This window comes from Coccomyxa subellipsoidea (assembly GCF_000258705.1).
Source record: "Coccomyxa subellipsoidea C-169, whole genome shotgun sequence".
Classification (NCBI taxonomy): domain Eukaryota; kingdom Viridiplantae; phylum Chlorophyta; class Trebouxiophyceae; family Coccomyxaceae; genus Coccomyxa; species Coccomyxa subellipsoidea.
Window position 1 is genome coordinate 924,177 of NW_005178025.1, and position 17,324 is coordinate 941,500.

General features: G+C 52.9%; 4 protein-coding genes across 4 annotated transcripts; 3 read left to right on the top strand and 1 right to left on the bottom strand.

The window, feature by feature from the left end:
- Positions 1 to 307: 307 nt before the first annotated feature.
- On the top strand, positions 308 to 1,710 carry COCSUDRAFT_58438 (hypothetical protein; the record flags this gene model as incomplete). The annotated part of the gene is made up of 5 exons (XM_005644192.1): positions 308 to 413; positions 509 to 651; positions 1,104 to 1,236; positions 1,349 to 1,502; positions 1,626 to 1,710. 5 exons carry the CDS (start codon positions 308 to 310, stop codon positions 1,708 to 1,710), a joined length of 621 nt encoding a protein of 206 aa, XP_005644249.1.
- A 1,896-nt stretch (positions 1,711 to 3,606) lies between these two features.
- Positions 3,607 to 7,496, top strand: COCSUDRAFT_67759 (hypothetical protein; the record flags this gene model as incomplete). Its single annotated transcript, XM_005644193.1, has 8 exons — positions 3,607 to 3,683; positions 3,780 to 3,949; positions 4,076 to 4,273; positions 4,429 to 4,718; positions 4,960 to 5,180; positions 5,489 to 5,690; positions 5,822 to 5,989; positions 6,224 to 7,496. 8 exons carry the CDS (start codon positions 3,607 to 3,609, stop codon positions 6,965 to 6,967), a joined length of 2,070 nt encoding a protein of 689 aa, XP_005644250.1. The 3' UTR covers positions 6,968 to 7,496.
- A 1,302-nt stretch (positions 7,497 to 8,798) lies between these two features.
- Positions 8,799 to 11,574, top strand: COCSUDRAFT_48833 (hypothetical protein; the record flags this gene model as incomplete). Its single annotated transcript, XM_005644194.1, has 9 exons — positions 8,799 to 9,044; positions 9,181 to 9,285; positions 9,608 to 9,739; positions 9,917 to 10,016; positions 10,106 to 10,190; positions 10,392 to 10,519; positions 10,680 to 10,837; positions 11,054 to 11,170; positions 11,290 to 11,574. 9 exons carry the CDS (start codon positions 8,799 to 8,801, stop codon positions 11,356 to 11,358), a joined length of 1,140 nt encoding a protein of 379 aa, XP_005644251.1. The 3' UTR covers positions 11,359 to 11,574.
- A 243-nt stretch (positions 11,575 to 11,817) lies between these two features.
- On the bottom strand, positions 11,818 to 17,254 carry COCSUDRAFT_67761 (hypothetical protein). The gene is made up of 11 exons (XM_005644195.1): positions 17,049 to 17,254; positions 16,471 to 16,571; positions 15,931 to 16,181; positions 15,488 to 15,638; positions 15,032 to 15,185; positions 14,581 to 14,715; positions 14,204 to 14,304; positions 13,841 to 14,002; positions 13,452 to 13,581; positions 12,772 to 12,970; positions 11,818 to 12,660 (listed from the first exon to the last, which is right to left on the bottom strand). The coding sequence occupies exons 1-11, from the start codon at positions 17,092 to 17,094 to the stop codon at positions 12,576 to 12,578; spliced, it is 1,515 nt and encodes a 504-aa protein (XP_005644252.1). The 5' UTR covers positions 17,095 to 17,254; the 3' UTR covers positions 11,818 to 12,575.
- Positions 17,255 to 17,324: the final 70 nt, after the last annotated feature.

Consider the following 17,324-nt stretch of genomic DNA (forward strand, 5'->3'; position numbering starts at 1 on the left):
TGGGATTTCTGTGCAGATCGGGGGGCATCAGGAGCCTTGATACATGCTGTCCCGCTTCACCAGCAGGGGCCTTGCCTTTGGACACAAATTTTCCGAGAATACTGCCTTCACAGCACATATTGTCCACCAGGAGTTGCGTTGCAGATATAGAACGCTTGGATCACGAAAAAGACAGCGGCTTTTCGCAGTTGAAGACCCTGTAACTGCAGAAGAAAGCAGAAGTAGCACTTCGAAGTCGGAGGAAACTGGCACCGAGCCACTAGAAATGAAAATGCCTGGGACAAGGAAATCTGGATCCACAGCACAGATGCTCAGCAAAGCAGAGGAAGCCTTGACCAAGCTGGTGTCGAGACATCAGGGGGATATCAAAGTGCGACACAGGGACAAAGCGCTCCGTGCTCTAGACCTTGCAGGTATGAGCCCTTTTCCACTTGCTATCTTCGTGGATCTCCTTTGCTCAGATATTTAGACGTTTACTGGAAGAACCACTAAAGTCTGGCTGCTGCAGGAAGCCCACCGCTGCTATTTGGCTCCGCAATTCTTTTTCTGCTGATTGCTTGGGACGTCTTCGGGGGCACATCAAAGTTTCCCATTCAGAGCTATTACCTTTTGCCACACTACATCGACTGGCCTGTGCACGCGTGGGTGAAGGTACACCACACATGCCAGCTAAACATTGACCGCAAGCTGGCTTATGAATATGTCTGCTATGTAGTCTAATTATCGAACGGATTGCTGCCTACCAGATACCAAAGAAATCTGTGCTGCACAGGGAACATTTTCCCCTGCGCTGCGGGACATGGCTGCAAATAAACTCATGTCCAATCTGCCCATATATATTGGCTCAGCAGGCTGGCTGGCCTGCGCATTTGCAGCAGTCGTACAGAACCCAGCGCGTGGTTCCAGAGGCGTGGGCATCACTGTGTTCGCCTTGTGGGTTGTCAGCGGCGTTGGCTCTGGCCGAAGCGATGTCCTGGTTGTGGACATTCTCAAGCAATACTTTCAAAGGTGTGACAACAATGTTTAAATGTTGTTGTCTACCATGTGCTCTGAACATGCAAAGTTGCTGGATATTATGTGTGCTGGCATCTGTCGCTTGACAGAGGCCTCTGACAAGCTGCAGGATACGACCCTCGGATGTTAAGAGCTCGTTCGCGTTCCCGTCTGGTCACACAACATTCTCAGTCTTCGTCATTGGCGCTCTGTTGTATGTCATTCTGCCGCTGTGTGTCGCTGGTGCGCACCTGGCCCCAGGGTGGTTGACATGCACTACCAGCTTCACTGAGCTTCTGACAAATGGAATCACTGCATGCATGTGCTTCATAAAACACTTGCTTGCGCAATGCAGGTCCGGAGGGTGATACGGAGGGGGGCGACTTGAATGCAAGGGAGGGCCGTTTGCTGGATGCACTCGTGAGCACTGTACAGGTCAGTGCGCTGCCAATCTGGATCCTGGGCGGCCTAGTCACAGCTTCAGGCCGCATCCTGGCAGATGTTCACTGGTATGACTCCATGGCCTTTGTCGCAATACAAACGGTGGAAGGAGCCTGCGTTTTGCTACCGGTCGGTGCAGGACCAGCATGATGAGACTTCAATCGAGTTATGTCTGTGCTGCTTGGTGGCAGGGTGTCGGACACGATGGGCGGCGCATGCCTGGGCGTTTTCATGGTTTCCGCTGCAGCTTATGTCTGCAAGGCAGTGCGTGCTTGACTGGCAGCTAGGTGGATTATGTGGGCTTTGGAAACCAATGCAAGCTCACCACTGCTCTCGGACCCGTCCATAGCAACGAATGCTTGTGTTGGAGATCCATCATTTCCAAGGGAAGGGTTCATCTCTGTACAGTACATGTAGCAATGATGATGAGATAAGTTGCACCAGGGGGAGTCACCTGGTCTTGCTACTCCCCCTGGTTGCGCCATGACGCACTGCAGCCAAGACTTCGGCATTGGTCACAATTGCTATTTTGAGGCGCTTGCCAAAGAGTACAGGCACACTGTGGCAGGTGCTTCTTTGGGGGCAGCATTTGAATATCACTCTCATTCGTTTGCAGTCACCTGACTGGCAGTGCACCGTTTGGTGAATGTGTTAATTGTGGTGTTTGTGTACAAGGCATCAAAGTTGCAGCCTTTGCTAGATGTACATGCAGTTACAGACTCAGTCACCAGCTGGTAACCAGCCTGCAGGCTGGTGAGCGCCGCTTTCCAAAATTGCCTGCGATAACAATTAATTGCAGTATTCTTTGGAGTGTACCTAGGCATTACAGATCTCTAGAGGGATTATTTGGCACTGTTGGCAACCAGGAACTGACGGCATGTTTGCGAGTAGTAGCCTAGCTAGAAAGGCCTCTTTCCAGGACTTCCCCTTTCAAGATCGGGGAATTTGACCTTTAAACCCTCAACTGTAAGCTATCATATCCCTTTGTTGAGGGGTGGGAATAAAGGTGGAGCTCCACGTCAGATAAGCGGACCGCCCAAACTTCCTTGGAACACATTGGGAGGAGACGGAGCAGAGCTTGGACAAGATTCAGCAAACAGTGCTCGTTAATCTTGTTTGTGCATGCAGTGTTCAATTCCTGGCTGCAAAGCTGTGTTTGAGCGAGCAGCACGTTTGTTTCAAGGCTTCAACACCTCGACTTGCAGCACTTACCAATGAATTATCCCGTTCTAATTATGTGGCAATAGAACGCAGTGACAATTTGCAGCTGCTAGTAGCAAAGTTGCTGTAATTTGTTTGACATAAGCAGCGAGCTTGCAGAAGTCAGGTTGAGCGCCAAATCTACAGCAGCAGGATGGGCTGGGAATGACGGTCCCCTCGAAGCAGGACATTGAGAATTGAGACAGAAGATCCGGTCAGTCGCGGAAGACGTGTGCCTGACATTTGATCATCACGTTTTGCCAGGCAATCATACAATCACAGCCGTCAAGGAAGGGAACACTCGGTCAGATAAAAAGACCTTGGTCAGCAATGATGCGAAGGTAGAAGCATGGTACCTCCCAGCATAGGTCCCGCCATGCAAGCAGATGGGAGGGCTCTGGGTGTCTAGGCTTTCTGCAGTGATGCACGTGTTGGTCGCTGGTGTCCCTGGGATCCATCCCTGGATGCGTATGGCATGACAGAAGCCACGGAAGGGAAGTTTGAGGAGCAGCACAGGAAGCAGGGGCCTCTATTTGTGTGCTGCAGTGGTTGTCAAGCAGTGACCAAGGCTGGCTGCAAGGTAAGAATCTTCCTCGTTGTGTGTTTTGAATTGCTGATTAAACTTTGATCCACGAATATGACGACCTTAAGATCAACCTTGGTGATGTGAAGTTGCTCATGTGTGAAGTGATATTCGCAGGCATGCAAAGTGTGTGGCTTCGACCTTACTCGACCTTCGACGGCCCCTCAAGACAAGGCGGATGTTAATACCAGGATCACAGAGGGGACCAATCTATCTGATGAGGTGCTGTCCATTCTTGATCAGCAACAGAATCCCTCATTGATACTTCATTGATGTATTTTGAGAATGCCATGTATTTTCGGTGCGCATGAATGCTTTGGTCACCGATGGAATATGTGTATGCTCAGCAGGAAGATATGAGCTTAGACAGTTCACAATCAGGATCAGACATGCAGGCCAGCAGCGAGGCTGAGACGGGCAATGAGGAGCGAGTACAGAAGGGAAAGGAAGCTGAGACATCTGGCAGGTATGGCAGATCAGAAGCGGTATTTGCCAGTCTGTGGTCCCAGCATCTTTGCTGACGATCTGGCCCATCAATGTTCGGGGTGCTCTCTCCATTCAGGGCTGAGGAGAAGGAACGTGCCAAAGTGCAACCTGGCGAACAGTTAGATCTGCCACCTTTTGACTGCAAGGTGGACAAGCCAATGATGGAAATGGAAGCAGGCTCCAATGTCTGGTACCAAGCATCGATCTTGCGAGAGACTGCAAACGAGATACAAGTCCTGTTTCCAGGTACAGAGTCTTGTAGTGCTCTGATAACAGCGCTCGCAGCCCTAATACGCTCTGAATACATGAATTTGGCAATCTGTGACTGTGTGAATGTCGAGAAGGAATGACGCATTTGCTTCTATGCGTCAGACCCTGAGGAGGGCGATTTAGTGACAAAGGAGTGGGTCAAGAAATCCAGCAGCCGCATCTGGCGGGGTTCCCTGGCAAGGCATGCCTGGAAGTACATCAGCAAAGGAGCCTGGGCGCCCAAGAAGAACCCCAAGCCTGGACGCCAGCGCAGATCGGGCTCTGCTTCCAAGCATGCAGCACCCAGGCAGAAGGCGCAAGGTGGGCCTTGTATCACTCACTGCATAGCTTGAAAATTTCACGCAATGGTGCTTGTGAAAGCAGCGTCAACGAAGCTTCTGGAACTGTCCCACAATATGCAAAAGTGCATCTTGGCGATTAATTGAGCTTTAATGTTACAGATGGGTGTGTTGCAGGTGAGGCGACGGATGGAACGGGCACCGGCGCATCAATGGACCTGGACTCAGCGGCTGAGGATGAGCAGGAGACCCACAAGTCTCCTCATGAGGATGTCCCGGATCAACAGCAGCAGCGACCTCAGCAACGGCGGAAGCGGATGCGCGCAGCTGCACCCGCGGCTGAGACGCCAGCGGCGTTGCAGGGCGGCGAGGACGGCGGGGCGACGCACAGCAACTCTGGCGTGCCTGACACTGGCGGCTTTGGCTTCAACGACGGCGTTGGCCTCTCCTCCAAAGACGAGGCGCAGGTGAGCTTCGTCCCCACCCCAATTGCATACATCCTGCTAGACCTTGTGACAGCCAGCGCCTGGCCTGCAAGGCTCGAGCGGTGCACCGCCGCAGGAGGCATCTGTAGTTTGAGACTGCGTGTTTCTTGGGCTGTGAGTTAAGGCCGGACTGTGGCCTGACATGTGTGAAGGATTACAGCGCCGTGGATATGCTTGAAAAGTATGGGAGGACTGAAGTGCTGAGATGGGGATTGTGTGGCAGGCGCCAGAGCCGGAGCCGGAGCGGCAGGATCCGCTGGCGGCGTGGTTCCGGGTGCACTTTGCGATGCTGGAGGACCGGGGCACGCTGGTCACGCAGCTGGAGGGGGCCGGGCCCGAGGTGGGCGTGGCGCCGCATCATGCGCTGCCCCTGCGCAGGCCGCCGCAAGCCTTTGCGCCCGCGCGCAGGAAGCACGGCCGCAACTACGACGTCAACGAGGGCAGGTGTGACACCGGCGGGTTCTTTTGCGGCCGGCAGTCTTGGCTGGTTTCGTACTCAAGTCTGAGTACCTTTGATTGCACAAGTGCTGAGCAGTCTGCTGAGGGTGAGCTGTTAAGTTTGCTAGCAATTGTCCTGGTGATCTTGATGCTAGGGATAGGCACAGGTTGTTATTCCTTTGATTGTGTATATACTCAGCATGGCGAGTTTGCTGATGGTTGTCCCTGTGATCTTCTTGCTAGGGACAGGCACAGGTGGCTAGTGTGGTGTGGGTCTGTGAATGGAAAGCAAAGTTTGCTCGTGTGGTCTGCAGGTGCACGGATGACGCTGATGAAAAGAAGAAGCCGAATGTGGTGGTGGGGTCTGACTGGCAGCCAGCCAGGAACAGAGGGGCGCGCGTCACGACAAGGACTGGCATAGACAAGTCGCCGCCCCTCAAAATCTTCAAGGAGTCGGAGGATGTCCAGCCACAAGCTCGGAGTGCTGCAGCCATGCCGAGTCAGCGGCCAGCCAAGGTACCTTTTTCCTTTCCAGCATGCTACACGACTATCTGCCTAGTGCGAGGTAGTCTTTGTCTCATGGCTCAGTATTGCGATCTGTATCTTCAGTGTTGGATGTGTTGTGACTGTTGCTGTGGTGCTGACAGGGGAGTGGCAGCAGAGGTGCTCAGCACGGCAAGGCAGGGCTGGTCACCCCGGAAGTGTCTGCAGCAGGGAGCGACAGCGAACAACAGCACCACAAGCAGCGCGGCAACAGCCGTGGGGTGAGCCGAGGCAGCCGGGAGCTCAATGCAAGGGCTGCCAACAAGGATGCAGTGAGTGCTCCCCTGTTCATTATTTCCTCCATTAAGACCACACATAGCTGATCGACTATATTCTTGAATTCTTCAGTCCATTAACTTGTCCTGCCTTCCCTATTATGTGCACTTGACAACATCCCTGTAATTGATTTTGGCTAGCGGCATGTGACAAAGTCTTCAGTCTCTGAGAGAGAGGATGATTGAGACGTAGCTGTTTGAACAAGCCCTGACCTGCTGATTTGTGTGCAGAGCATCCTGAGCGCGCCCAAGTGGGCCTTCAAGGCACACGAGTCAGATGAGGATGACAGGGACACGCGCATGTCTCCAACGTCTTCAGACTCTGGGCGATCTCCGCAGCCGGCGCCCAAGCTTGTGAAAGCAGGCGCCAAAAGCAGCTCAGCCGCAACACGTGACCAGAAGCCTGGCGACCCCAGGAAGCAGCAGGCCAAGGAGAGGCCTCTGAAGGCGGGGCGAGCAGGAGAGCAGCAAGGTCAGAGCAATGCGGGAAAAGGGCCGGATGCCAAGCCAAAATCCAGCACGGCACAGGCGAAGCCGAAGCATTCGGCGCCACAGGGGGCCGCTGCTGCAGGCAAGCCGGGCCTTGAGGGAGGCCAGGGGAGGTCTGCCGCCGCGAGGCCAGACCCGGCACGCATCGCAGGCACGCAGGGCGCGGCGGCCACTCACAAGCGCTCGCCGCTTGGGCCACAAGGACCCACCAAGGCAGCAGCAGTGTGGGCGGGAGAGCCTGCAACCTCCCTCTCGCACAAGCCAGGCGCCGGCCCGAAATTTGCTGCCAAGCAGGGTCTCGGGCCGGCTGCTGGTGTGCCCTCCACTGCCGCTGCAAGCAACGCGGCCAAGAAGCTGCCCGTCAAGGAGCACAGGCATCTGGGTGTGGGCAATGGCAGCAACAGCAACAACAGCAGCGGCGCTGATGCCAACACAGCTGGCGGGCCGCTCATCCTGCAGCCCTCAGACATCTTCATGGCAGACTGAGCGCCTGCTATGTCAGCGCTCAGGCTGAAGATGTATTGTCATGTCAAGAGGGCGGGGTGCTGTTTTGCAGCGCATGCAGCTGGGCCGAAGGCAGCAGGCTGATATGTAGAATTCTGCTGGAGACTGTGCGTATTGGTGGATATGAGCTTATTGCCTTTCGCTTTGGAGATGGAAAGAGCTGTGCAACAGCCGCCAAACATTGCTCCAGCACCCCTGTGGAAAAGGATTGCAAGATGGCAGTGCCAAATGACACAGCTATTTATGTCGCGATTGATTGCCATATGAGCAATTATGTATCGTATTGGCGTGACGATGAGTGTGAAGCGAGAATGTATCAGCGATTGCAATTGCATTGAGGGGATTCAGTAGCTCCAGCGCTGTGTCTTCTTTTGTATGTCTGTGCAGACTGCGGTCTGTCTGTATTCCCTCAAGATCACAGTAATTGCAGAGCATGTGGTGCAAAGCTTTACCCAGATCTATATAGATGCCCTGGCTAGACACGTGCATGCCATTGTAAACATGTTCTCTGATGTCTGGCCGAATGCTTCTGCTCTGCATACTATGCAGTAGTACTTGAGTAGTACTTGACTTGTATTATCTGATTCTCTATGTGCATCACCTGAGAGTTGCTTGAACATGAGTGAATTGCATTGGTTTTTGTTGCACAGTATTGCTTGGTCCGTTGCATGGGGCATTTCATTGTGGCCACTGAGATTCTCTGTCTTCAGTCTGAGAAGCGCTCAGGTCGCTGCATGCATACATTGAATGTGTTTGATCAGATGATCATGAGTCTGCAGAGTACCGGTATACCTCAGATCATTTCCAGGCTGTCAAGCGCTCAGGCTTATCAGATAACGCAATCTGTTGCCACACAGATCAGCATGGCAGGTTTGCACAGAGCAGCACGAAGCAGTGCTGATGTCAACAATTGTCCTTGACTCACAAAGGTGGATGTTGTACCTTGTACAGGTGCCTGAACAGGCTGATGGCATACCAGACGATGAACGATGGAGGAGCGCTTCTACAGTTGCTGCAGTACCCTCCTGTGCAAATGGACAGTGTTGATTTGCAGATCGGAAGTCGTCTACAGGTTGACAGCCACTCTGCGACAGTACGCTATATTGGGGAAGTTGCAGGCCAGGAAGGCATCTGGGTTGGTCTAGATTGGGACGATGCCTCTCGTGGCAAACATAACGGATGCTACAAAGGGGAAAGCTATTTTACATGCTTGAATGGTCGAACGAGCGGCTCCCTAGTACGTCAGAACAAGCTGCTAGCAGTGGCTGACCTCGGAATAAATCTTACAGAAGCTCTTGCTGGCAGGTAGGGCTGGGCTGTTGGATCACAAACTGACAATGATACAATTGTGTGTGCTGGATCGCATTCAAAGTACGATGCAATATCGCAAAGTTTCTACTTCAAGACATCAAGATGGGAGCACTTTCCATAGAAAGTACAGATCATGTGCATTTCAGATCTACATATCCACTGCCAAGACAATTTGACCCTTTCAAGCGTCCTTCCTGACGAAGCCCTCGTTGACCTGGAGCAGGTATCTAGAGGATGCCCAAAATGAGGCTAGGGAGGCATCGGATCAAGAAATGTATGTACAGACTGCATCACGGAGAAAAGTACATGTAGAGCTTCTGGGTGAAGAGCAAATACGAGGTCACCAGGCATGCTTAGAGGCGGCCACGCATGCCACACTGGACAGCGCAAGGGTGTCATCCGTTGTGAGTATCAGCTCCTGACTCTCGCCTTTTCTGCATGATAGACTGCCAGAGACTCTGCAAGTTGCTGCATGGGCAGTAGTACAAGCCAATGAACTGAGATGTTGCCGCAGGGACCGCCCGGGACTCTCAACAGGACAGCTGCAAAGCTGCAGGAGCTCAGCCTAGCTGCGAACCTGCTGCCCAGCTGGAATGAGGTTTCCAGGCTGGCTGAGGAGCTGCCTTCGCTATGCAGCCTGGACCTCAGCTGGAATCGCATGGCCTTCCCTTCGGCATCCACAGACAGTCCTGCGTTCGCAGCTCTGCGCCTGCTTGTACTCAACTTCTGCTGCCTTGCTTGGGAACAGGTGGGGAACCTGTGACAGCTTTGGTGCACTCCTTATACGCTTATCTAGCTCACTTTCAAGTGCGCCTTTCTCTGGGCAGCGAGCAAGAGTACTTATTTATCAGCTTTAACTGATGGTCTGCTACTGCCGTGCTCAGGTCCAAAGCATTGAAAAGGCACTGCCAGCACTTGAGGAGCTGTGTCTTTGTGGGAACGGCATTGAGAAAATTGAGAACAGCATCCATGGGTTTCAAATGCTCAAGGTGAGTCGTCACAACATCAACCTGCACGGATGTTCTACAAGTCATGTTGTCTCTGTCAGGCAATAGTACATTGTCTAGTTGCCGGGCTTAATGCACATGTTGCAGGTGCTGGATCTGAGCAACAATGCAATCCAGCATTGGGATGCAGTGCGGTCTCTGTCACAGCTCCCTTGCCTGCGCTGCATCTCCCTAAATGACAATCAGGTTGCAGAAATCCATACCGGCAGCTCAATAGGTATGGCGTTGTGGCCAGCACACCAATCTGAGATGTGATATATTTCAACCAAATCATGATCGTCAAAGGCGATGATCTGTGCAAAAGGTACTGAAGCTGAGGTCAACTTCACTGGCAGGGTCAGAATTCAAGCAGCTGGATTGTTTGCTGCTCGGCAACAACAAGCTCAACAGCTGGCAGTCAATCGACGCGCTGGCACATTTTGAGCGTCTGAAAGAGGTTCGCTTGTCAGGGAATCCCCTCATTCCTTCGGGCAAAGAGGAGCGATTTGAGGTGCTTCCGGCTTGATTGTATTTTCAGCCCAAATACATTTCCTGCCTGCGCAGTGCATTTCTCATGAGCTGCTATGCATAAAATGGGTGGCATGTGCTCAAACCTCTGCTTCACATGCGGCAGGTGATAGCCAGACTGCCTCATCTGACCACCCTCAATGCCAGTACTATATCACCATATGAACGGAAGGAATCAGAGCTGCGATACATGAGGGCCATCCTGGGTGAGCTTCTACGTCTGTTCAAAATCTGCAAATGCAACTGTACCATTGTTATACGGTGGTTCAAAGAAGGTGTGTTGTGCTGGCAACAGGGGAGCTGCATGGACTATCCAGCGATCTTGATGCACAGACCAAGCTGAATGCCATGCACCCGCGCCTGACAAAGCTGCAAGCAAAGTGAGATCGCTTTCCCGAATGCCTCAAACCGCTGACAAGCTGATCATTTTGCACATGAGGCATTGCAGATGTGACCACTGAAGACATTCGTACAAGGATGTGTCTGCGTGGCAACGACCTGCCAGCTGGGTATGGAATAATATGTGCCCAAAGAGCAGCCTCAAGCAACTTCATCAAGCCTGAGATGAATTCATGCCGCAGGTATGGGGATACAGGCGCGCCAGCAGTTGCTGCAGCGTCTGCCCCAAGTGCCCTGTCCAGCAACATGCTGCAGCTGAGGCTCACCTGCACAGCCAGCAACAGTACTTCCGTGACTAAGAAGCTGCCCAGTGCGTCCCTGCCTATCAAGAAGATGCATGTATTTATTAACTCATTTGGAACAGGACTTGCTCCTACGCCATTGTGGGTGCATTGCAAGCGCTTGCATGCATAGGAACCCTGGAGTGCTGAAATGGTGAGCAGTACTGAGAGAGGATGCACATGATGCAGGGAATATGAACTTGAGGAAGTTGAAGCAACTGTGCGAGCGGCTTTTCAAGCTGCCAGCCCAGCATCAGGCTCTCAGCGCGAGGGGCCCTACTGGAGATGGCATGCTCAGAAGCTTAGGGATCGATGACGAGGCAATCCTGGGAAGCTTTGATCTAGAGGTGAGGCGCTGCCTGCCTTCCTGAGAGCACCGACAAGCGCACATGCTCCACCTACCCATTGGCTACTATCTTTGAAGGACAGATACCCTATGATATCTAGATAGGATGCATGGACAGAGCACATAGCAATAAGATTGCATCAGAGTGATGCATGGAGAGACACCGGAACAGTGGTGCTGACAAGGCCCCTGATATTCAATTCATGTCAACATGCAGGATGGGACAGAGCTGCTTGTGGCAGAGCTGGATGTGAAAGCAGTCGAGCGAGAAGCAGCAGAACAGCGTGCTGCTCTTTGTGCTGAGCACGAGCAGCGCCTCACTCATCAGGCAAAGGTGTGGTCTTGTCTGGCCCATAAAGTCGCTACCCCAGAAATTCTACTAGGTGCTGCTCGCTGTTTCTTGATATCTGCGCTTCAAGTGTTTGACTTGACAAGGTTGGACTGGAAGTGCAGGGCATGGAATTGCTGACAGCAGCGCGAGATGAGCGGCTTGTAGGCACATTGAGACCAAGCTTGATTTAGAACCGCGTGTACCTGTAAAGTCAGCATCATGATCAGTGTGTTTGAAATAGATCTGAGTTTGTCAGAGTTTGTGTACTCAACATATGTCTTATTGCTATTGCCTGCCAGTGGCATGCATGTCAGGGCGCACAGGCATGGTCTTCCGGAGGAATGGATAATGCAGCATGGGTGTGATTGCATCAGTGCACCTGGTCTATAATCAGGATGGATTGATTCATGTCTGAGCCCTTGCATTGTGAAGCGGCATAGGAAATATTTAGTCCGCCCAATCTAGAGGAGCACCTGAGAATTTGGGGCCATCATTGTTATGGCCTGCCCACATGCATATCGAGCTGCAAAAACAGGAGCTGGGGAGCTTGAAACAACAGCAATTCATAGATAGATGAAGAGATTTGATTAGGAATCCTTCAAGCAAGCGCCTATCTTCAAGCAAGCGCCTACGTGCGGACCACTCTAGTTGAAAACAAGAAATATTACAAGAGTGCAGAAATTGGAAAATGTTGACATCAACGTTGACACCCTATATATATGATACTGAGACGACTCCCCATTGGCGCGCCCCTCTGCATTCAGCTTATAGCATTATATTGCAATGCCTGCAAAACCTGTAAAGGACTCATGCAGCTATTAAGGCTTTACTAAATTGAGCTAAACTAGCTATCTGGCACCTTGCCTGGACAAGCTGCGGATAATACTCATGACCAGTTTGCAAAACCCATGCGGACTGCAGCTGCACTGCAACCATGTTGCACATACTCATTGGGTTCTTTGGGATCAATTCTGATCAAAATAAAGTTCTTTGGTGCTGCCAGAGGCCTGCCAGACCAGCTAACCCCACATGGGGAAAGCTACCTGTGAAGCACACCTATCCCGTTTGCCTGCCAACATGGCCTGTTCATTTTGGCTCCCAACATCTTTGTTTCTGCTGCCAATGATGGTTCAGTCATATTTCTGTTGGATGTTCAAGTGAGTTGCAATGCAGCTCATCTGCTCCCCTCTTAAGAACCCCAGATTCACCCAATGCCCGAATTAGCATAGAGTCAAGGGACCACTGCTGCCTCACAAACATAAATGCCCTTTAGGTGGAAATGCTCCCATGTCCACATGCTGATTCGGCTGCATGCCATCTTGCCGCGCACTCCAATATATTGTCGTAGTGTCCCTACTCCTTCTACCGCGAGCGCAGCTGCCACTTCAACTCCTCACGTCAGACAACATCAGTCATCATCATCCAACTTGAGCTCTGAGGCAGCTGCATAAACCTGCACGAATCCGCAGTCTGGTGAGGCTCCTCCCGGCTCACTGCACAGTGCAGCCGAGGCCTTCCCAAGCGCTCACTGCACTAGGCAGCAGCCGGGTCCTCTTTCTCCGTTCACTGCACGATGCAGCACCGGGACCTCCTTTAGCGCTCACTGCACAATGCAGCAGCCGCAGCTGGCATTCTTGCTGGGGGCTGCGGGTTTGGCGGGGGCGGCATGCTGGGCGGGTGCGGGCACGTCGGCCGGCTCGGGGGCGCTCAGGAGGTGCCCTTGAGCGCCTTCCACCACTTTTGCTTCTTCTCCCCCTTCTTCCTCTGCGGCGACTTCCTCGTGTACCACTTCATGATCGGCACCTGCACAATTGCCATAATACACATCCACTCAGCATCCCCACACTCTTGCCTTCCTTGCAATATAGACAATGCTGGAAGAACGCAAACGAATAAACTGGAATGTCACCGACCTGTGGTGAGGGTCACGGCTGTCAGAGCAAGGCTGACTGTTTTGAGTGAAGGTTCTGGTTATGTCAGCACACCAGCAGCCTCCTCTGCCCTGCCAAGGGTGCAAGCCCCAGCAGGTGGAGGCTAGGGCGGCCTATAAGGCTCACACCCCATCTCCACCTGTGGGGCATGCTGCCACAGAGCAAGAGCCATGCAGGGAGCCGGCATGTAGTGAAGGGGCATGTAGTGTTGAGAAACACACGTTCGGCTGTGATGTTAGACCGCCAAACATGCTGTGCACCCGTTCTCTGTGTTCAGAAACACACACATGTGCGTTGCCTGCTGCACGCCTTGCTCTGTGGCGGCAGGGCAAGGGAGGCTGCCGGGTAAATACCTTCTTGTGTAATGTCGGTCACCTCTGGGGCAGACTCCTCGGTAGCTTCCTTCAGCTCATCTGCCTGCTCCGGGACCGCCACCTCAGTGACGGCAGCTGCCTCGGCCGGCTCCTCCACAGCTTCCTCTCCCTGCAACACAGTTGATCACGTTCAAAAATTCATGAGTAATTTATTGACCAGACAGAAAGTGCCATGACTAGCGATTAATAAGACTTTGGGCGGGAGGTAGACATCTGATATGATCATCAAAAGGGTACATGAACAGATGCACTGCGCAGTAGGCAGTAGGAGAGACGGTCATAGCGGCAGGTCTTTTCAGGGTGCGCCCCCTTTGCTGCAGTCTGATCTTTGTGGACAAAGGAATGCAAATGCACAGTTGGCTGCGCACCTTGACAGGCATCTCAGCTGCGGCCTCTGCCTCGGCGGTGGGATGCTCTGCGATGGAGTGCATGTCACCCTCCAGCGCATCGGACGCAATGACCTCCTCGGGCTCAGTAGACGCCTCTCCATCAATTGTCACCGGCTGCTCTGCCACAACCTCCTCTGCCTTCTGCAAACATGCAATCCAATAAGTGTCAGCAATCCACACTTGCAATCTTTACACAGCTTAAATCCAGCTCTGGTGCAGACAAGGAATGTGTCCCCCCTATCTAATAATATTTCTTAGAAATTTGATATGTGATGTTCGTGAGATCTCCCAATTCGTGTGAAGCTGCAATGTGAAAAGAAGAACGGAAAATTAGTGTCGCACCTTCTCTTCAGGGGCCTCCAGGATGGGCTCTTCTGCCAACAATGCCTTCACAGGGGCCTCCTTTGGCTCCTCAACGGCCTCAATGTCATTGGCAGGCTCATCTGCCGCACAAGCCCACACTTTCAGTACAGCAGATGCGTGCACTCATTCTGCTTGGTCCCGACTGGCGCGGGGCGCAACAAATACTGAGCACCGTGCACAGGGACTTGCTTGGATCTAGCGAAACCAACAAGGGGTAGGATCATGGCAGCTTTCTAATGCATCTTTTCTGCAGAAGCACTTTGCCTCTTGATGAAAGTGTGAAATGAGTTTTGCTTGTGAGGTGACCATTGGGCACGCAGGACGATAGCTTCAACAGACGGAGAATTCTGCCCCACCTGTGGCTGTCTCCTTGGGAGTCTCAGCCTCATTTTCAGGCACAGGCTCTGCTGCAATGGGCTCTGAGACGATGGGCTCCTCTGCAGTTACCTCAGACTCAGCTGGGACCTCTGCCTTCTTCTCCTCAACCACAACTGCACCACACACTCCCCATGTCACTCACCGGCTTTTCCTCCGTTGGAAGCCCCATCATCTAGGAGTATGTGTCAATGAAAAGCCATCCTCATGCTGAAAGCCTTTGCCTGTCATGCTATGGCTGCTCCTCTTCAGAAGGATATTTGATATATCCACTTGCAGCGCTGAAATACACACCCCTCATCTTCACCAACTGCCCTCACAATGGGCAGGCCTTACAGGGGGCGTTCCACTGAATGGGCGTTTCACTGAACGAGGCGTGACTCAAGAGAGTCTGGTTGGACGGAAGTTGAGTTTCAAGGTCCTGGCTCCTACCTGGGGCCTCCACAGCCTCCACCTCTGGCTCGGCAGCCTCCACAGCAGGCTCCTCTGCTTCCACTGGCGCCTCAACTGCCGCCTCACCCTTGTGCTCCTCCTCTGCAGGGGCCAGCTCAGCCACGGGCTCCGCAGCAGTCTCCGCCACGGGCTCCTGTGCAGCAACATCAAACATTGTGACAAGATCATCAGTGTGAAATATCAACTTTAACTGTGCCTCAACCAGCATCCCGTTCTCTCTGTCTCTGTGTTCTACTAAGGAGGAGCCCTACAGGCGCGGTGCGCGGTGGTTGGAGTATAAGCATCTATCAAACAGCTGCCTGCATTGTCTGCCACCCACCTGACCTGTCATTGAATCCCTGCCGTTTCTACCATGGCCCCCGTGTGTCCTGTGGATTACACGTGCCGTGCAGGGAGGTGGACAGAATGATTTCTAACGATGCCAGGGGTGTGCACCTCAGCAGCGGGCTCCTCGGCCTTGTCGGCGCCGGCGGCATCAGCGCCGTGCTTCTCCAGGAAGCGTGTGGGCACCGGTACTGCAGCTGCGGCAGCGGCAGTGGGGTTGTTGAAGGACGAGAACCGGCTGGAGTTGGACTCCTTGTTCAGCCTGCGGCCAGCAATTCCAGACAAATTCAGCTCTTAAGTTCCCGCTCTCAGGACCCTCACATTTGCCATCTCTGCAAGGCAGTCTCCCATGTTCCTCAATGGCTACCCTCAGCGAAGCACCTACTGCATGTCATGCCAAACACCTACAAACAATCTCTGGCAACACGCACCGGGGTACAAAGGCTGTGCAGTGCCAAGTAGAGAGAGCCAACCACTGGGGGTCTCACAGGCTCCAGCGTCTCACGGGAGTGTTGATGAAGGGCAGTGCAATGCATTGGCATGGGGAGCAGCACCTGGACTTTGACTTTGATTTTGTGAAGCTGAACCACTTCTTGGAGGGCTTGGCCGGGGACGCGGCTGTGTCGGCCAGGCCGCGGTTGTCAAAGGCGCCCGGCCGGTAGGCGGAGGTGGGGCTCTGGGGCGGCTGCCCGGAAGCTGCCCTCAGCGCCTTCACCGGCTCCGGCACTGCTGTCACATCCGCCGGCGCCACCTTGACGGCCTCCAGGACGCTGTCTGTGCCCTCCACGGGGGGCGCCGCCTTTGCCTGTAAAAGCGCGAGACGCTGGATCATGGGTGCTGCCAGATATAAATCGACACAGGACAGGCCACACCGGGCGCATGCATGCCAGCATCTCAGGTTCCACTGTAGATGCGATGGCTGAAAGACAAGTCTGAATACGCCTGATGTTGAGATCGCTGCTTCGTTTGTCCCTGTTCGATTGCATGGAGGTGTTCACTCTGCATGTGAAGGATGTGTGGGTTTATTGTCCTTGAGCACCTCGCGCCACATGCTTTGCAGTTACTGGTGCGCATGATCAGGACATGAGGCTCACCTCTGGCACCGGTTCTGGCTCTGGGGCGACATACTTCCTGGGCAAAAAGAAGTTCTTGAGCTCCTCGTTGATCTTTGGCAGGTTCATCACCTCGTTGTCCTCTGCAAGAGACAACCAAGATTCTTTCAGGGCAACTAAAAAGGAATTCCACAACAGGATGGCTTGCTGGAGGTATGCAGTGGCAGCACTGCAACAGACAATTTTACTCTAGAAATGCAGTGGTCTCCTGTCTGTTGACGAGGCAAGGAGCAATGGCCACAGGCAAAAATAACAAAGGTAACACAATACCATGAGGTGAAGGGATCACATACATGCATCCATTTTATACCACATCCGACAACAATCTACTTTTTGAAAGGGGTCCGTACGACGAGTATAAAGCAGACTCTGCACTGCTACAAAAGACTTTGTAGTAGAATTAAATATAATGACCAGCTTGGAGGCACCTTGAAGTTGGTGAATAGGGCAACAAGCAGAAGGAGAGGCCGTTTCTTTGATACCAGACGCATCTGAAAGTCTGACCCTGAGATATTTGCTGTCTTCACTGTTAGCGCTCATCGATCGTTTTATGGACCCACCCTCGAGAATATGCACGTCCGTAACGCGTGCCATCGTCCGAATCATGCTTGCACACTCGCTGGGAAGTCCTCCTTCGTCAGTACCAACACAAAAGATGTCTTGACGCACAACGCCACTTCTCCAAAATCCCCTTTGCTCCACGATCGCAGTCGTACACTTACGCAATTATTCGGGTAGCGATGTTTGAATAGGCTGCAGGAAGCGACAACACACCGAATTCCTACGTCTGCTCTCGGTGGTTTTGAAAGGGGACGTAAAATCCGCTGCCCAAGCGG